The sequence below is a fragment of the Natator depressus genome, chromosome 1 (genome assembly GCF_965152275.1).
Source record: "Natator depressus isolate rNatDep1 chromosome 1, rNatDep2.hap1, whole genome shotgun sequence".
NCBI classification, from domain to species: Eukaryota; Metazoa; Chordata; order Testudines; family Cheloniidae; genus Natator; species Natator depressus.
The window spans coordinates 45,314,763-45,335,792 of record NC_134234.1 but is presented as its reverse complement, the minus strand read 5'-3'; the positions used below and the strand labels follow the sequence as shown (position 1 = coordinate 45,335,792).

Here is a 21,030-nt window from a genome sequence, read left to right as displayed (position 1 = left end):
AATGAGTTACAGTATTTGGTTTCAAAAGTTAACAAAAACTGCTGTGATGTGCAAGTTTTCTATGTCCTTTAGAGCTAATCCAAGCCAAGCAGCTTGGGGATCCCTTGCTTATGCTTAGAAATATTGCCCACTCCAAATTCCAAGGAGCATAGAGATACACTTCCTTCTGGTCAGGGATTTTTATTCCATTCCCCCAGAGTTCAAACTCATGGGACAAGTGTTTGTGCCTGTCTCCTTTTCATGGGTGTGGAGAGCCAATCAACAGTCTTCGTCCTTTGATGTTTCACAGTGCCTCATTTGGTTTCAATAGGCCTTCTTGTGTACAAGACGAGTACTTTACATTAATAAATGCTTCTTTCCTATTTGGGGAGTTACACAGTTACAGAGGTTTACAATGCAAACACTCACCATAATTTTATACCATGGGAGATGTTATAGATGTTATAAATGAGATCAATACATGGAACATCCTACAAGCATTTCATCAAGCCTAAACACATTCTTATAAATAGGGCCCCACCAAATTCACTGTCCATTTTAGTAAATTTCACGATCATAGGATTTTAAAAATCTTAAATTTCAGTTTCAGATATTTAAATCTAAAATTTCAATGTTGTAACCATGCGGGTCCCAACCGAAAAGGGACCATAAGGCCAGCTCTGCCCCCCCTCAAAAGTCATGACTCTTCCCCCCCTCCCCCCCCCATACCAGGCCACCTTCACTTCTGCTGGCAGTGGTGCTGCCTTCAGAGCTGGGCACCCACCCAGCAGCCACCGCTCTCTGGCCACCCAGCTCTGAAGGCAGTGCAGAAGTAAGGATGAGAATACTGCGACCTCCCTACTATAGCCAGATTTCACAGTCCATGATGCATTTTTCATGGTCGTGAATTTTGTAAGGCCCTACTTATAAACTTAACACCTATTTTAACAATGCTAATACGGAGATGAGCCAGACTGGTTTCCAGCTACGCATTTGTCAGTGTTCAGTGAGACCTAGAGGCCTTGGCATGAGCTGGCACCTAGTCTGCCAGAGTCAACGCGCACACGCAAAAGGAATCCCATCTGGAAGAGTACCTCATCAGACCAGAAGCACTGCCTCCTAGGAAAGATGGACATTTTGGTCAAACCTAGGAGGCGTGCCCAGGAGTGGGGCTCCACTGTTTTAGGCACTGTACAAACAAACAGTTCTTTACTTGCAGAGCTTACAATCTAGAAAAAGATAAGAGACAAAACTGATAACCTATTGTCAGAAGCCCAGAACTACTAACTTACAATCCCTCCCAATTTCCCCCTCAAACAAACAACCCTTCCCACTCCCTTTCCCTGAGTCTAGCTACCAAAGCCAAGATCCTTTGCTACCATTGCTCACAGAGTTCTCTTCCCATCTTCACTGCCCCCACAGCAGAACAGTGAGCCTCACTGTGGGAAGAAATAGGAAGGGTTTTTCTCCCCATTTTGTTTTTCAGAAACCTGTGAGGGGTGTGCTCAAGACCACTTCCCTGGAGGGGTTGGGGTCCATGCTCACTGTTAGGGGGCCCACATGGCCTGGTCTCTGGCAGCAGCTCAGAGCCATTCCCCCTCTCCACCACTGAATTTTGCAATTCTGAAGTGGGAAAAAAAAAAAATGTAGGCATAACTCTTATTTTTTACTTCTACATTTCCTCTTTGGTATGACAGAGTCCTAATTTAATACATTTCTGAAATGAACCCTTATTTAAAGCACTGGCAGATATACTTAGCAGAATTCATATGGTAATATTCATGACTTGTATTTACAGTATAATTTATGTTATTTTAAATTTAATGAAAAATGAATATTGTTGAAAGTTAATTATATATTGTGGCCCATGAAATCTGGCAAAGTCCCTTTAAGGAAGCCTTTTAAAAAGACTGAGTCCTCTTATGCAAGAGTATTTTTAAGCTATCATGTTTCGGTTTATTCTAAAGTTAGAATCAAGCAATTTTAAATGTTCACTTTCCCCAAGTTTACAGATGATACATGATGCATCCTCGGTTAACAGGTTTCAGATTTATTCTCAACTCACTTGAAACAAAAACTAAGCCATATGCTCATTCAAATAGTTATGTCTGAGGATATTTAAATCCCAAATGTTTCACAAAACAAGTAATCAGAACACAGAGAATGAAGACATACAGAGTATATTGATGTGTAATTACATTTATGAATTTTAGAATTCTACCACTACAAAACTGTCATACAGGCATTGAACGTTATTACATCAGTGGTTAAAAAACAATTTTTTAATCCTTGCTCTGTGACTCTAGTATTATATCTAATTGTAAAATTCACAGGCCTGGATAGAGACATGGTAATGTTAGCTGCTGAGGTTGTTTTCAAAGCACTGTCTCTATGTTTTTCACACTACTTCCTCTGAAGAGGAAAGTCTAAATACGGACAGAAGTGTTGCATCTATAGTTTATTACTGCTAATATTCGTCATCACTTCTGATCAGTTTGTAGAACATATGAGAACAGGTGAATCATATTACATATTCCATATAATTCCTCCTAGGTATTAAAGCTAACATTGCCCATTTTAAATTTATTCTTAACACTAAAGAAATTATCTATAGAAGTCAGCAGTTCTTTCAGTAGATAGATATTGACCTCTTACGAGCTACAGAAAGTGTACATGTGGGCTAGGAGTGCTCAAGTCTTCCTTTCTTCAGATCTGATCTATCCTGCAAAATTAACATCAACACAAATGAAGTTTTTTTAACTGAGTTTAGCATTAAAGTTACCATTAATTTTGCATGTAAATACACATTTACTTACATTAAATTCCAAAAAAGTAAACTGACTAAAAGAGTCATACTGAACAATGAAATATATTAACTTGCAACACCCACTGAGAGCAAGTCCCTAAGTTTAATTAGGGAGGGGGAGAAAAAGGGAGAAGTACGTAGTTCTAAACTAATCAACAAATTAATGTTGTACTTTATTTTCTCTTAAGGAGCCCCAAATAAAGTCCTATAAAACCACTCCAAGATTATTTCTCACAAAAGCTAAGAGATCTGTATTGAACAAGATCTTCTTTTTAAAAGACTAACAAACATCCCCACAGTCCAAGGTTTAATTACATTCTTGGCTTCTAACAGCATGTATTCATCACCTTCTCTGTTTGTTTGGTCACTTTTCGTACTTATCCTTTGTGTGCCGGCTCCTGTTCCGGTACCTAGGAGGAGAATAGCTGACTCTTCTTCTGGCCTGAAAGCTGGGTGTGTAAGGATAAGTTCTATGTTTCTTTGGTTTTTCTTCTTTCCTGCTCTCACTTGGCTCAGGTGGTTTACTGTCCTCCTCCTCCTGTTCATGTTCTTGGTCTTGCTCTTTTTGGGAGGGTAACGTGTTCTTAATAGTATTAATAAGAAATCTTTTATTTGTACCTGCAAGAGGGCACTTCATCCTGTAAAGACATTTCAAAGTAATCATAAAACAACATCTTAACATAAATATAAAAGTTCCACATGAGAATTCCCCACAATTTTTAGAGAGATTCAAGTTTGTGGTTTTGGCTTTCCTTGCATGCCACCTAGTGTAAACTGTGAGTACAGAAAAAGACATTCAGGATGTTCCCATTCCCCTTTTATCTTAGTCTTAAGGCTGGAAGCAGAATGGTTGTGTTACTTTAATAGGGAGGAAATACAGATTAGAGAAAAAAGATGTGGAGACTGAAGCTTATGTTACATTCTACATATGTGGACTTGCATAGTTCATATTAGAAATTATTTGTCACTGCTTAAATTATCTGATTTTTGAATAATATATATTCCAAGTCTGAGGAGAAAGGGCTGCAAGATCATGTTTTGCATATTCAGTGTAGTTTATTTAATGAATTGAGAAATGTAGAAAGTAAAAGGCATTTTTGCATTAGGAACATCAAGCAGTTATAGTAATAAAATAGATAGGCTATTAAAGTGTTTAACTTTAGATTTGGGAAATGTCTTTCAAAAAGAAAAGTTTATTTTTCAAAAAACCCAAGATACCAATCCCCTTTTTTCCCTTTTATGTTTCTAATCTTTGTTATGTAGCAGCTCATCTCGTAGTCTCTAGCACATACCAATTTTTCTTTTTATCCGCTAGTTTTATTAACTAAATATTTTGCACTTATTTCATTCCTCTTGCTAGGATTAACTCTTTACAATCTTTTATTCCCTACACGTGTCATCTACTAACACATGCACTGAATAAAACAGATTGTTCATTATCTGATTTAGATTTTTTTTTTCTGCTGTAAAAGTTTCTGAAGATTTCTTTTACCCTTGTGAGCTGCACTGACATTTTTCTCTTTCTTTGTTTAGAGTTCATGTGCAGGTTGAAAAACCTTCAAAAAATTTCTCTACAAATCCGAAGTGTTGATTCAGTAGGTGGCACTCTGTCCTCTAATTCTCAACGTATGACCCAGAATCATGTTAAGGATCAGAGTGCTGTTGAAGGCAGAGTGTTTTGTATGAAATATAAGAAATACATCCTGATCATTTGCGGTCATTCAGAGCCTATAGCTACTTCTGGGAAATTAGGGCTATTAAACCCCAATGTACAGGGGAGATTATTACTGTGCAGCTCCGTTTTGCACATCTAGCATCTTCCCTTAATTTCAACTGGATACAGTATTCATTCATGTTCCACAGGAATTTGCATAGCACTGCTAAACAGTTGTCAAGCTTCACTCCAATGCCGGTTTCATTTCAGTATTTAAAAAATTTATATAGATCTAGAATACATGATGATATGTGGTGATATAAATGTTTGATTGGTAAGAGTTAATGGATAATTACTCTTGAAGTAAAGCCTCAAGGGAATTATGCAGGTCATTCCAGAAGAGTGCCAATGAAAGAGTTATGCCACAACATCTGTTTCCTGTGCTTTACAGAATAGATCATTTTAGTTGCATGTAAATCTGGGATCTTTCAGCCGCACAAGTCCAGATGAATGAGAACATGGAGTTTCAAACTCCTAACAGTCAGGGAATGTTTTGATAGATATGCTGGGACATAAGATAAATTCAGAAGTATTGAACAACACAGAACAGTATGCATTTGCTTTGTTGTGTGAAACATACTTCTGTCCCGACTCAATGGCTTCTCAATGCAGGTGGGAATGAGGACCAAGATCAGACATGTTCAAAGAGATTTGGATTGAGTTAACCAGCCTTCCTGAGAGGATGGGGAATAAGCCAAAGGACAGAAAGAGAAGTAAACAAAGAACAAGTTTGGGCAGATAACATAAGCTTTCAAGAGTGGGGCTGGGGTGGTTGTGTGTTTTCCTTTATAAAGAGCCTTTCTTCTGTATAAAACAGCCAGACAGCTTCTGGAAAGAGAAGACTTTATGGAAGCATTCGCACAGACTGGAAGGACAAGCTACGATAGCTGACAAGGCTAGGCCTGAATGATAAAGCTCAGAATTTTTTCCAACATGTCAGAAAACTTACCATCAGCTTTAAACCTTTGTACCTTAAGCTTCTTAGAGTATTAGGGCAGCTTTTTGCAGCCTGTGCCCAGATAAAAACTTTAAATGCTTTGCATTTGTCTGTTTGTGCTTGCTTTTTATTATTATTTTTAAGCAAATGTACTGTTTTAGCACTGATGTGCATGGCACAGTACGAAGCAAGACAGTCCCTGCCTTTATAAAACAATCCCCTTAAATAAACAGCATCTTGTTTAACTGTTTGTTTTTGATGGTGCAGTTGCTGCCTGCACAACACTGAGAATGAAGGGAACAGTCCTCTGTGGAGGAAACCTGATGGGAGGGATTCATCAGCCTCAAGATCAGAAAGAAGCTGAAGCAGGGTTGCAATCCAGGTGAAACAGGTGTCATGGATTGGGGTCTGTGCTGGCATGAAGTGAGCCCTCAGAGCTTAGCAGCACAGGGATAAAATAACCCATTACAGTGAGATATCAATCTTTAGGTTTTAGTGATCTAGGAGTAAACAGAGCAAATCATCATCTTCAAGACAGCATTCCCTGCTCTTTCTTGATCCAGTCCAGGCTTCTGTCATGCTAAGATACTGAAGAGAGGGAAAATAAAGCATTTGAAGTACACACTTTTTATTTTTTTAAATGGTGGTAGTTTGAATATGAACAGTTTGGACTGCTAAAGTAGGACAGAAAAGATGGATTAGTGGGCAGTATGCACGGGAAATGGTCAGATGTGCAAATTTAAGGCAGTTTATTCCATAGTTACACAAATAAAAGATTTTTTGCATTTCACCACCAGATGTTGATACATTTATTTTATTCTCACGTGGTGGCGATACCCATATTACATTCTACTTTTGACCACCTCACCTGCAATCTCCCTCATGTATTGCAATATTCTAAACCTCTACTTCAAACAGTCTCAAATTTTTAGTGTCTCCTTATCTCCCTCAAAAGTGCAATTCTCTATCTCCCCAAAATTACATTGGAGGCTGACAGTAATATTCCTGGACCAGTATCTTTCCTGGTCTGGATACCTTATGACAATGCTACAAAACTAAAGATGGAAGTACTATTCCATCTCTAGAAATGAAATGGAAAGAAATGATTCTTCTAGCACCAGAAAGTTTCAAGACCACTGGATACTAAAGTCAAGACATTTTTATATCTACAAAGAGCTATTTTAGCTTATTTTTAAGAGGCATTGTAAATGTCAGTGTTATTTTTTCTCCCCTTCTATACTAGGTGTGTAACTAAACTGGACTCCTAACTAAGGATTATGGCTTTCTGGATGGAAGGAAATAATAAATAATTCCAGGAACACCTCAAAAGCATTTTTATAAAGATGGGTAGCATGTACACAGTTGTATTGTGAAAAATAAAGTTTGGGAGTGATCCGTATTACTCACTGGTGGACTTCACCAAGTGTTAGCAATGGTGGGAAAAATTTTAGAATGTTTCTTTAGGGTAGACAAGCCTTATGAGGCAAGAGCCTTGCCTCACTAAGTAAAATGTACTCTTTTAGCCCTTGCCTTATTGAAGGTCTGATCCACAGAAGACGATGGAAATCATATCTTTGATTTCAAATGATGCAAGACAGCAAATATGCATTTTGTGCAAGACAAAGAATTTTACTGCTGACTAGCAAACAGTTCCACAGAATGGAATTTGTGCTTATTGTTTTTCATTTTAAAAAACCCTAGGAAATTAAAAATATTAAAGAACATTCAAGTTTCAAAGTGAAGTATGCATAAAGTACGGGTTCTATGGTACGTGGGGGAATGTATGTGATCATATAATTAAGTGCGCCTGATTTACAGTCTATTACACCACTTTTACTCCACAATATCAATGTGGTTGTATGTTTTTAAAAAGTATTGTGTTTTTAAAAACATATTGTATACGTTCCCAGAGGCTAAAATGAATGCATATTTTATAAATCTAAAAATAAGTTACCTTAAACACAAGGATGCTGTGATACCTTCATAATAGGAACAAAAATCATGCCTCTGGTCTTGTGGGTTTAAGTCAAAAGCTTAATGGCATTTTAATATTTGTAGTCCAACTGCTACACATCCTAATAAGCAATGAGCCACCTTCCTTTTCAATCTAATATCTGCCAGACAACTGCAGATGAAGAGTAGCACTGCATTCCAGAACATGGTGGTGCTTCCTGTTGTAAAACTGATTAAGATACTGGGCCATGACATTCTAATCACTGACTTAGCAACACGCACCCTGTGTATTGCATTTCTATGTGGAGCACAGGAACACTTTTTCACCGCAACCGTAGGCCTGAACTTAGAAAGGAGAAATAGGATAGGGACATAGTCAAATATAGAGACAAGCAGCAATCAAAACAAAGAACAACAGGGATGCTCTCAAAACATTCCTGTTTTAGCCCCAATTTTGGTATCCTACAATGCTTCTGGCTAAGGATTTCTATTTAGTATTGAATAGAAAATAGTATATAGACACAGACCAGGAATTATTTAAGATTGCACTTTAGAAGTACAGGCACAAAATTATCTTTTTCTTCATTATGCCCCTTCCCCAACTGTTCTCTTGTAGCACATCCAGCTGTACAGATTTTGCTCAAAACTAAGGGTTTGTCTACACAGAGTTTTCATACCTCTTTGACTATGATATGTCTACACTACAGGCGTTCTAGCAACAGAGCTATGGCACCGTAGCTATGCCACTGTAACTCTAATGTAGGCACAGACTATAGTGATGGAAGGTTTTTCTGTCACTGTTGGAATTCCACCTCCCTGAGTGAAGGTAGCTAGGTCAAGAGAAGTATTCTTCCATTGACCTAGCTGCGTCTACAGTGCATCTACAGTGCTCAAGGGAGTGGATTTTTCATACCCCTGAGCACCGTAGCTATGTTGATGTAAGTTTTAAGTGTAAACCAGGCCTACAATGGTTTAGAAACAGATGGGGATGCAGTTAGAATCACCTTTATACCAATATAACTGCATCCCCATTACTATTTTGGAATAAAAAAATCACACTTCTAACCGAAATAGTTAAATTGATACAAATCCCTGTGAGTACACCAGGTCTAAGACTAGGGGTATGTCTACACTAAAAATGCTATAGCAGCAAAACTGCAGTTGCATTGTTTGTATCGCTTCAGCGTAGACACTACCTATGCTGATAGGAGGGGTTCTCCCATTGACCTAGCAGTGTCTACACCAGGGGTTAGGTCAGCATAGCTACATCTCTCAGGGGTGAGGTTTTTCACACCCAACTGACATTGCTATGTAGTTGTAACTTTTAAGTCTAGACCAAACCGATGTGAAAAGAATGATTCTTTTAAGCAAGTTACCACTGTACTTTAACCCATTTGCAGCTACTTTAAAAACAAATCACATGAGAAGCCTGCTGGTGTTGTGATCATACCATTACTCAGGGTGTATAGCTTCCATTTGCGAGAGTCAGAGCTGTCTTGTCTACAAATGGATTTAAACCGGTTAGAAACTGGTCTCACTAAACTGGTGCAATCTGGATGTGTGAACAGTCTTAAATTTGTTTAAGAGTGCCTGATATCAAAGACATCAAAATCAATTTGAGACAGATAAACTATACCTCTGATCAAATCACTGTATTTATTGTATTACAATACGATGTGCAGGTACACTTTGAAGGAATAACTATGAGAATTAAAATACTGCTTTTTATTCCAAAATAATGCTTTTAATAGTTGACATAATGCATACTAAAAGTATCAACAATTTTAGTTTTCTTTCCATTAAGATTAATTGAAGGGCAATTAAAATCCCGTGGATTTTATTTAAGATTACATTAAAAATCTGAAGGAAAAAAACCACTTTCCAAAAGTATATTTTACTTTGAGTTTACAGACTATTGTACTTTAAACAGAAATTTACTTCAAAAGAACAATTTATATTAAAAATATTTGTCATAAAGTTTCTTTGTTATGACATTAGTATTTTTAATCTAAACAAAAAAAATCCAACCTGAGTTGGATATGAATGTTTACTGGCCAACATGCAATTACATCTATGTTGAAACTAACTATCAAATATGTCCCAGGCTCATAAATATCTTGACTGAAATTTGATACAGTGACTATTGTGATAAGGACTTGCTACTACAAAAAGTGCCACTTGCTCTCCAACTGGTATATTCTGTAAATGCTTGGTATGGCAATCTTCACTCAGGCAGAAATTTCTTCAGTTTCCACCCTAGTCAGTGGAGTTAAAGTTTTTGCATCTCCTGCTATCATGTTTGGAGAAAACTATTTGTAAAGTCAAGAAAATAAATGTTTTAATGTTATGCTATTAAAAACTAAAAGTTGGAGATAAAAGCTCTGTCATATGTTAAGTTTATATGGTTTAATTTTTTTTGACACTGCTTAGTGTCTTTTTTTTCATTCCATTTATATTTTAAAGGTATGGTACATTTTTTTAATTTAATTTGTATCAGAACTTACCAACCCATAGCTCCCATGGTTTCAGCTCTGGTTTTCCCACGTTTTGCCTCTTTAAGAAGCTCTTCTACTGCCTTTCTAGATATGAAAAGGGGGAAAAAAATATTAAAAACAGATTTATAGACCATTTAAGAAAAAAACTAAACTCTTGCAAGTACAGAAAAGTTGGCTCATATGTTGAAGTGACAATGCCACCAATTTGTGTAAGGTAGCAATTCAAATGGAAGAGGTAGCAACTAGTCATCATTTCCCTTTCACTGTCATAGTCCAAATCTTTACCCAACAAGACAAAAACAGGAAGTCAACAGCAGCTACAAAACGCGTCACTTTACATCTGCTCATATTAAAAGCCACCAGTCATTAAAGAAACTTAAGACACATCACTTACATTATTTATTTCAAATTTTAGAGTAAACAACAAGTTTTACTAGTCTACAAATACAGTCTGCTCTAGGACATAACTGGAAAACAACAGTGCTTATCACCAACTTATGAATTCTTCCGTTTAGAGACTTCTCTCAGTGGCCTCATCTACTCTTAAGGCCTGGTGTATACCTAAAACTTAGGTCAATCTAGCTACATCATTCAGGGCTGTGAAATTTCACAACACAAACCCCCTACTGTAGGCACAGCTAGGTTGACGGAAGAATTCTTCCTTCAACCTAGTTACCACCTCTCAAAGAGGTGGATTATCTACGTCGATGAAAAAAACCCCTCGGCTCGCTTTCCTGTCCTGCACATGAAGTGTAAGTTGTTGACTGTGCTGGAGGAAATGATTCTTGGATTGGAGGTGCAAGTTGAGATGTTACTGAGAATCAGAGAAGCTGAGGAGATCATACACAGCAAGGGTTGGGAAACACCATTACCTCAGGTTCAAGGAAGAATGGAGCTCGCCACAAAGGAACTGGAGAGAGAGAAATTCAGAACGAAAGCTTGGCAGTTCGTAACCACTACAGGCAAGAGGTCATGGTGGCAATCTACATGGCTCTAGACAGAGAAAAATAGGCAGGCTATCGCCACCAGAGAGAAGAGAACCAGGAGGAATTCCACACAGCTAGAAGTTTCAAATCAATACCAGGTCTTCAACATGGAAACTATGCAAGATATCTCTCATGATCCAGCAGGCCCAACAGAACAGAGAGCTGTAAGGGGAAGACAAGTAGATGCCAGCTTGGCCCAACCTGTAAGAAAATCAAGCTTGCCCGCAAAGAGCTTTCCAACCATCCAAGGAAGACAAAATATCCTTATTGGAGAGTCAATACTCAGAAGACTCAAAAGAACATTCTGCAAGGATCAGGAAGACAACAGGACAGTGTGCTGCCTTCCCAGAGCACAAACACCAGATGTCACGAATAATAGGTAGGCAAGGATCAATTAGTGTTGATTCATATTGGCATTAATTAATCTCACTGGTAATAGAAGACTTGATGGAACTCTGAAGTATGCTGAAGAGGAAGACTGTCCAAGAGATTTTCTCTGAGATCCTTCCTGTCCCACAAAAAAAGGAAGACAGAAATGAATAGCTAGCTTCGTGGTATCTTTGGGTTTTGTGGAACATTGGTCCACCTTCTGTGAGGAGAAGGGACTGTATAGTTTGGATGGCCTCAACATCAGTAGAAGGGGAACCAATTTCTTCTGGGTCAGGATGGGTAGAGTAGTCAGGAAGGTGTTAAACTAATATCAAAAGGGGAAGGTAAAAAAAGGGAAGATCTGAGCAATCAGCACAAAATCGAGATATTCAGAACAAAATTAATCAAGGAACCAAAAAACATAAAAAGAAGAAATTATTTAATTGCCTATACAACAACATTAGGAGCCTGGGTAACAAACAAGGAATTCGAATCGCTCATTTATGAGGATAAATACAATCTAGATGGTATTACTGAAATGTGGTGGGGATGACTTACATTATTGGAATGTGAAAAAAATCATTGGTTATAACCTATTTAGGAAGGATCAAGTGGGCAAAAGATGAAGGCACGCAGCACTCTATGTCAAATATGCATTACCTCTTTCCAAGTCACTAATAACTCGGAAGAAAATTATATTGGATGCTTATGGATCAGGGTCCTAACCAATAAAGCAAAAGATGGGGTATTAGTGTCTGCTAAAAACTACGAAATCACACTAGGGAACAGGATGACCGCCTCCTTATACACCTATCTATAATGTGTAGGGGAAAAAAGCTGTGAGATCATGGGGGACTTCAATTTGAATGACATGTGGAGATCTCATGCTGCTGGTATTAGAACATCCTGGGAATTTCTAAATACTACGGATGATAATTTTCTAACTTGGGTGTTGCATCCAACACAGGGGAATTCTATATTAGATCTCATCTTGACAGATAAAGAGGGACTGATCACTAAACTAAAAATTAATGGTAGCTTAGGTACAAGTGATCATGACTTGATCACATTTATAATGTGCAAATAAAATAAAGTCCAGAGCAGTAATACATATATTTGGAATTTGAATAGGGCTAATTTCACAAAGCTGAAACAATTATAAATCAAATCATCTGGAAGGAAAACCATAATAAAAAACGTGAATGGTAATGGGGAATTGTTTAAGAACACCTTACTAAAATGTCCCAAAAGTCACACTGCCACAATTGAGAAAGAAGGACGTACTGGTTAAAAAAACAACCTGGTTTAGAGGGGATGTGAAGGCAACTCTAAAAAATAAAATATACCTAACAAATGGAAGAAAGGGGAAATTGATAGTAATGAATATACATCAGAAGTTAGGAACTGCAGAAAATTGATAAGGGAAGCAAATGGACACAATGAGAAATCTATGGCCAGCAGTGCTAAGGATGGTAAGTTTTAAAAATATATGAAAAACAAAAAGAATCCTGAAAATGGTATTGGTCCAGTACTAGATGGAAATGACAGAATTATCAATAATAATGCAGAAAAGACAGAAGTGCGTTCAATAAATATTTCTGTTCTGTATAATGGGGGAACAAACAGATGAAATGGTCTCATCATATGGTGCTAACACAGTTCCAATTCCACTAGTCTCTCCAGAGGATGTTAAATAGAAGCTACTAAAGTTAGACATTTAAATGAGCAGATCCACATAATTTGCATCCAATAGTTTTACAAGCACTGGCAGAGGAGCTTGCTGGACCATTAATGTTGATTTTCATTAAGTCTTGGAGCACTGGGGAAGTTCCAGAAGACTGGAAAAAAGCTAATGTTGTGCCAATTTTTAAAAAGGGTAAGTGGGATGACCTGGGTAATTATAGGCATATCAGCCTGACATTGATTCCAGGTAAGATAATGGAGTGGCAGGTACAGGACCGAATGAATAAAGAATTAAAGGAGGGTAATATAATTAATGCTAATCAACATGGGTTTATGGAGAATTGATCCAGTCAAACTAACTTGGTATTTTTTTTTTAAATGAGATTACAAGTTTGATTGATACAGGTAATTTGGCTTGGTACTACATGACATTTTGATTAAAAAACTGTAACAATGTAAAATTAACACAGCACCTGTTAAATGGATTAAAACTGGCTAATTGATAGGTCTCAAAATATAATCTTAAATGGCGAAACATCATCGAACGGGTGTGTTCCTAGCAGGGTCCCGCAGGAATTGGTTCTTTGCCTTATACTATTTAACATTTTGAAAAATGGCCTAGAAGAAAACAAAATCATCACTGAAAGTTTACAGATGACACAAAGATTGGGGAGTGGCAAATAATGAAGAGGACCGGTCACTGCTTCAGAGCACTCTGGATCACTTGGTAAGCATGCAAACAGTATGAATTTTTAATATGGCTATATGTAAATGTAATACATCTGGGAACAAAGAACGTGTAGGCCACACTTACAGGATGGGGGACACTGTGGTGACTATTTCAGTGACTCTGAAATGCCACTGGTCATGTAGATTTAAGTCAAAAGCTTAATGTCAATCATGATCCAGCCTACCCCTTGTTCCATAAAGCCGTACACCAGCCACCTTGACAGCACAAAAGAATGATTCAAGGACTTGCTCAGCAGGTGCAGAATGAGAGCTGAACGTCTTTTGGTTGTTTGAAGAGTCAGTGGCATTGTTGACTCGCAAGATTGGACCTTAGTGAGAAAAATATCCCAATGGTTATAGCTGCCCGCTGTGTCATGCGTAACGTATGTGAAGCAAAGGGGGAAAAGTTTCTGCCGTGATGGAGGTGGAGTGGTTGTCTGCTGAATCTGAACAGCAAGATACAAGGGTCATTAGAAGAGCTCAATGCCGAGCTATACAACTCAAGGAGGCTTTGAAAGACCATTTTAACAGTGAGCCAGAATAGTGGGTGTTATTGTAGTGTGCTCTACATGGCCCTAGTGTTTGGTGGCTTGGCAAGAATCATGTGATGATTGCTGTACATAGAGAAATAGAACACTGTCAATGTATCTATTGCATGTGTGAATGATCCTGAGTTGTGTGACATTGTGCAGTAACAAGTAATTAGTTGCTTTCAGAACTTCTGAGCACTTGGCAGCTAATAAACTAATAAAGATGAATAATGTTCCAGATAGGATTTTATTCTGTAGTAAAATCAGTGCAAAATAAAACCCTGTGTTATTTAAAACAAATACAGTAGAACCTCAGCGTTACGGACTGACCAGTAAACACCACATCATTTGGAACCAGAAGTACGTTATCACACAGCAACAGAGGTAGATAGATAGATAGATAGATAGATAGATAGATAGCAGCAAATACAGCACAGTACTCTGTTAAATGTAAATTACTAAAAAAATAAAGGGAAAGTTTAAAAAAAGATTTGACATGGTAAAGAAACTGCTTCTGCGTTTGTTTCATTTAAATTAAGATGGGTAAAAGCAGCATTTGTCTTCTGCATAGTAAAGTTTCAAAGCTGTATTAAATCAATGTTCAATTGTAAACTTTTGGAAGAAGAACCATAACGTTTTGTTCAGAGTTACGAACATTTCAAAGTTACAAACAACCATTATTCCTGAGGTGTTCTAACTCTGAGATTCTACTGTACACTAAAAAACTTAATACAACGTAATAAATTAAGAGAACAGAACTTATGAAAGGGAAAGAACATTCATGTCCATTTCAGCTACACATACACCAACCATGGCTTTCAGAGGTCTGTACAGGTATGTGAAGCTGTGATTGTCTTTAAGGTCCTGCAGAGTGGAGTGGTAGGGATAGTGCAGCGACCCCTGATGCCACAGGGAATGTTAGGGAGATCCTGATATTGAGTTCTCGGTGGGCTGCAGAGGGAGCTGAGCATGCGATTGTTGAACCTGCAGGTCCACCGGAGTCTGAAGCACACGTGTGCTGCCTGAGAAGGCCCATTATGTCCTGGTGCATCTCCCTCTCCTTTTCCTACTGGGACTTATTGGACTCTCTCCTCTCCACTCTTTCATTCTCCAGGCTGTCTGCAATGTTCATCCTCCAGCCCTGTGCTCACTGTCTGATGCAGTACTGGCTTGCAGGATCTCAAACAGGTCCCCCTGAATCCTCTTCTTTCTCCTCCTTGTCTGGCATTCCACGGGTGTGGAGGGGGAGACCCTGAAGGCCGCTGCAGTGGCAGCAGCTGCAGATAAAACACACAGTAGTATCACTGTCAGTGTATTTACTATAGAAAGAAAAAATTAAGATGCTGATCTCACTTCCCTTGCTCCCCTAAAGCTTTATGCACTACATTCTTGCTTTTGGTGTGGACTGCTTGTGCACGGTGCCATTCACTACACTTGCCACAGTGAATATGGCCTGCCCACCTGGGGTTGGGGAAATGAGGAGAGAACTGCTCGGTTGCGTGATTCTAGTTGTAGAGAGCAATGGCACTGAATACTGGCACTGTTTTCCACAGGCCACGGTGATTTTACCGGATACCTTAATCCTGAGGGTAACAAAGGCACTGAGAGCACAGCTGCTGTTGGTGTCCTGAAGCTGCCTGGGCACATATGCTACTAGCCTGTGTACTGCAACAGTGCTGGCTGACATTGCTGAGTGGCATGGGAAAGTGTCCTACTTCAGAGAAAGAAAGGCAGCCCTCCCTAGAAATGTTCAGGGGAGGACTGCAGAGTACCTCCATGAAAGTTTCATCAAGATCTCTCAGGAGGATTTAAGGGACATCTCTGTGTACGTAAATAAACTGCACCACATCCCTCCCACCCCCGACCTAGCTCTGGAGAGGAACAAAAAGCAGATACCAACTCTCTCTCTCTTGGTTGTACTACTACCTCTTCTAGCACGAGTAAAGTCAAAAGATGTGTTCTGCCTCTTTGGGGGTGCCATCCCTATTACTGACAATTTATCTACACACTTACATGAGATCCCTTACCCCCACCATGCTTGACTGGCAGGACTGTGGTGGAGTCAAAAACAGATCCTGGCTCACTGCACAGCTGGATCCACAGGTTGCCTGTCCCCCATACACCTCTTCCTCATCCACCATCTCCTCCTCCCTTCCTCAGTGTACACAGCAGGGGCTTGTGATTTGGGCTCCATGGAGGTATCCACGGGGCTGCTGGGGGTGGTGCTGGGGTCTCCGCTGAGCATGGCATACAGCTCTTTGTAAAAATAGTAGGTCTGCAGCTTGGCCCCCCGCCTTCTGGTAGGCCTGCTGCAGCTCCTTGTTATTCACTTGACACTGCCGCTGGTCCCTGTCATAGCCCTTCTCCTGCGTCTCCTGAGCAATCTGCTTGTAGATGTCGACATTTCTACAGCTGGTCCATAGCTGTGCCTGAACAGCCTGTTATCCCACACAAGCCCAGGAGATCCAATATCTCTTGTCTGCTCCAGCCAGGAGCACGTCTGGAGCTTGTAACCAGCACAGCGAACTGGGCAGCTGCATTCAACAATGGAGAGCTGTTGGGTGTGTTCACCAAGCCAGGAAATCAGGAAAAGGAATTTCAAAAATTAGCAGGGCTTTAAAGGGAAAGAGGACCGTCTGGTCTCCATGACCCCTAGACAGTGGAATTCACAATGGTGACCAGAGCGGTCAGTGTGGGGCACAGTGGGACAGCTGCTGGAGGACAGATCGTGTCAACATAATTAACGCAGTGTCTACACACTCACTGTGTTGACCTAAATACTATTCCTGAGGGCATTCTGCACCAGAAAATTCAAAATTCCGAAAGTTTTATTCGTCAATAAATAAATGCAGAGAGGCTCCAGCATGGCTGTGGGGAGCACGAAGGTGGGAGATCACCCTGCAGCCTCTCTACCCGCAACCCTGGGACATAGACTCAGTGGTGAGGCTGTACCCGATCCTGACACAGCACAAGGCCTGGACCTGCCCCAGAAACACCCTAGGGCCCTGCCCTTCTGTGCCAGGTGCACCAGGTGTGGGGCAGGTAGGCTCAACAAGGCAGGATCCAAGTGTGGAGGGGCTCAGTGTGGGGGGATCCAGGTGCGGGGTGAAAGGATTCTGTGTGGGACAATCTGGGTGCAGGCAGCTCAGTGGCGAGCCGGGGGTCTAGGTGTGGGGGGATTTGGATGCACAGATGCTCTTTGGGGGTAGGGGGTTCCAGGTGCAGGGGCAATGGGACTCTGCAGTGGCTTCCAGGTGAAAGTGGTTGGGGTTCAGTGGAGAGGTCTGGGCATGGGGGTCTCAGCAGGGGGGTTGGGTACTGGGGGAGTGGGGCTTGGTGGGGTGGGGGTCTGGGTGCAGCTAGTTGGGAGTCAGTGGTGTAGGGATCTGGATGTGGGGGCTCAGGGTGCTGCAGGGGGGTGGGGCTCATCAGGTGGGGGCTTGAGTGCAGGGAGCTCAGTGGGGGGTGGTCTGGGTGCAGGGGTGGGGGTCTGGAGGCAGGGGGTCTGGAGGCGGGGGGGCTCCAAATGCAGGGGCTGAAGTTCAGTGGGGTGGGGTTTGGGTATGGAGGGCTAAGGGGGTTCTGGGTGTACGGGGTGAGGCTTGGCCGGGGTGTCTGAGTATGGGAGGTCCAGATGCGTGGGTCTGACACAGCCCCAGCCACTCCTTGTAGGGGAAGAGGAATTCCCATCCTCTCCTGCCTCTAGCCCAGCTTGGACTAGCAGCTGATCCTGGCTCAGGCTAGGAGCCACAGGCTGGGGTGTTCCCAGCCCTGCGATGATTTACCTCTCCGCCGGTTGCTCTGGGTGCCTGAAACGATGTACCTGCGCAGCTAGGAAGTGGTGCGTGGCTGCTCTTGCAGCTTCCCTGTCAGAAAGTCATTTTTCTGCGGGGAAGCAAATTAATATGTGGGGGACATGAATTCTGCATATACGCAGTGGCACCGAATTCCCCCCAGGAGTAAAATAAATTGACTGTGGCTCTATGCTGCTCGGGGAGGTGATATTACTATGTCAGCATAATGGGTCGCTTACAGTGGTGGGAGACCAATTTGAGCGTAGATACATACACAGATAAATTGATGTAAGCTGCTTTGCATCAGCTTAACCATGTAGTGTAGACTAGACCTAAGACTGATGCATTTATGTGGTTCCTTGACAACATCATAGCACTTTGTCAACAGCCATACTCATATTACAAAATGTTATCTATACTTTGTAAAACTATGTAACTTACTATTTATAATTCCTGTACCTTCAACCTTGAGCCAAAAACTAGTCTGCTCTTTAGACTAGTTAATTTTAGTCTAAGGTAAAAATGAGTTGACTAACTAGTTTTATAGGCCTTTGGTTCACGTTAATAGAAAAACAATAGATGGGTAATATAAACCACCCTCCAATCCTCTGATGTGGTACCAGACTGACTGAACATATAGGCTAACTTGTTTGCTACATCCTCACACAGACGTATCTTATTATTCTGAGGTATAAACCATCCAAGTCCAATGGCTTATTACCATTTATATTGTTTAAATTTGCAAGCACAACACTAGTGGTTTTATCATCATAGTGCCCAGTCATGCACCCATTTGCAGTATACTTGTTTAAACAGGTTTTCAGCATCTAATGAGAACATTTTATTCAGCTACATAATAATTCATGTCTGCTGATCAAGATATGCTGACCATTGTGATAAGAACCTGCTGGTACAAAACGTCACCGGTTGGGGTATCAGTTTGTTTCTGTCCTACAGTACGTCTTTACTGGTTCCCTTTAGAACATGTTTGTAAAAAAAAAAAAAAAAAAAAAAAGGAATTTTTTACCTCCATATATTTTCAGCTGCCAGGGTTGACTTTCCTTTCTTTGTTTATTTCATTTTATAAAGAATTTTCTACAAATATTGTTTTAATCTCTTCAGTCAAGATGTCCGTTTGCACTGGTCTGTTTAATAATGGAAAAAGTTTGATCTTGCTGCTAAATACATCCAGTTAGAATATATGTCAGAGCGTGGCTACATTGTGGCCTTGGAATGCACCAAAAATGTGGTTTCCCAAGATTAAAGATGTTTCAGCCCACTTCCATCCAACTATCACAGAAACATTTTACCACATTATAATCATTTCCACCAAGCAACTCTCTGACATGAAATTCCCTAGTCAGGTCTTCAGAATCAGTCACTAGTATTTATTATTTATTTATTTCGTGCTCTTTGGCTACATGATACACTGAGGAAAAAAAGTTCCTGCCACAAAAGGTTTATGATCTACATCAGACAGACAAATACGCTAGTGGAGCAAAAGGTCTATTTTTTAAAAATTGCAGATATATTTATTTATATAAAATACACATTGTATATATATATATATACACACACACACCACTTTTTTCTTTGGGGATTCATTATTGAAAGGCTTTGCAGAAGCAGTGTGGTTTGAGGATTTAAGTATAGGATAACTGATTGGTGCCCCAGAAGAGGGAGATTCTTGTGTCAGATCTCCCACTTGTTGACTTTATGAGTAGAGCACTGTTATAAAGTTCTCTACAAGACCCCAGCTTCCGGGGTAAGATTATCAGCTTGACTTTACCAATACTTTGTTCCTCAATAGCTTGGGGCTAGTTTTTTAAGTAAGTGCACAGTTGTGTGTCTAGTTTACACATGCAATTACCATGATTGTTCATGAAAATTGGGTATTTGCATATGAAAATTGCCATTTGTTTCTAATGCTCATATGCATAAGCAAATACCTAATTTGCAAACAGTTACAACTCCTCCTATGTGCAAGTCAGGACATGCAATTGTGCATGCGCTTTTGTAAATCAATCCCACAGTGTTTCCCAATTAGCTTTCGTGTTGTGCTAATGTCAGGCCCTTTTGTCCTTTTCCACACTATTTCGGTAACATTAACAGAGGGATATCTTGTGATCCATCTTGCTACTCTTGGCAATCTTACCAGGTCTCAATAACATTTAAGTAAAATTCAGGTTTGACATACTGAATAGTGAAACGAGTGGTGTGCCCACCCCCTTTTTTTTTTGCCTTTCAATGCCTAAAATCTAAACAGAAAACTGTAAACAGCCTTTTCAAATGCCTCAGTAGAGAACTTCCAAATTTCCTCCCTTGAGAGTGCCATTTCCCCACTCTAACTTGAGAGAGTGACGATAAGCTATTTAAAACTGTGGAGGAAGGCAAGTCTGAGAGAATGAAAAAAAATAAAAAGATCTGCATCTAGGTTGATAAGCTATGTATCATGAGAGAACATAATGCATTTGGAGACATCTAGGATACCAAACCTTCAAAAGACAGGATTGTAATAGAAAAACAAAAAGTAAAAGTGTTGACTTTCATCACAGCACTCCGCAAAATATCTTTGTAATTCTGTTCTTTGAAAGATCTGTGTCAAAGGTAGATTAAAATTCAGTGAATCTCATGTTATTTTATGATTTAATTATACCTGAAAGAATTAAGTGGGTCTGAAACAATTATATTTTTACAATAATATAAACTACAGTTAAAATGTTGTTAGAAACACTACAAATCAATTAAGTGAAGCTAAATAGAACTGGATTATATGAAAACTAACACACAAAATACAGGCATTTTGATTTGTATTTGTCTATAAATGATATTGCAACTCAGACTGACTTGACACCCAACCCAGCAGTCTTTCATTGATCTGTCTCTTCCTAGCTAATCTGAGTCTTTATATCCATAACAATCCTCTTTTAAGTACACTAATTTTTGTTGCTGTGCCTTCAGAAAGCCCTCCTGACTCACAAGGACTATGAAAAGTCAATTGAAGAGAGTGGTATAAAGACAAAGGGAAAACACTTAAGAGTATCTTCCATGTAAT

At 39.8% G+C, this 21,030-nt stretch overlaps 1 protein-coding gene across 3 annotated transcripts in view; it reads right to left on the bottom strand.

The window, feature by feature from the left end:
* Positions 1–2,008: 2,008 nt before the first annotated feature.
* POLR1D (RNA polymerase I and III subunit D) overlaps positions 2,009–21,030 on the bottom strand; it is a 31,866-nt gene continuing 12,844 nt past the window's right edge. Inside the window, exons 2-4 of one of the 3 annotated variants that reach the window (XM_074958905.1) lie at positions 9,894–9,968; positions 3,101–3,423; positions 2,009–2,701 (exon numbers count right to left, since the gene is read on the bottom strand). In XM_074958905.1, the coding sequence (XP_074815006.1) occupies positions 3,150–3,423; positions 9,894–9,968 (349 nt within the window). In that variant the 3' untranslated portion in view covers positions 2,009–2,701; positions 3,101–3,149. The remainder of the gene's footprint in view (positions 2,702–3,100; positions 3,424–9,893; positions 9,969–21,030) is intronic. The other 2 variants (XM_074958913.1, XM_074958898.1) reach the window with 2 other exon arrangements.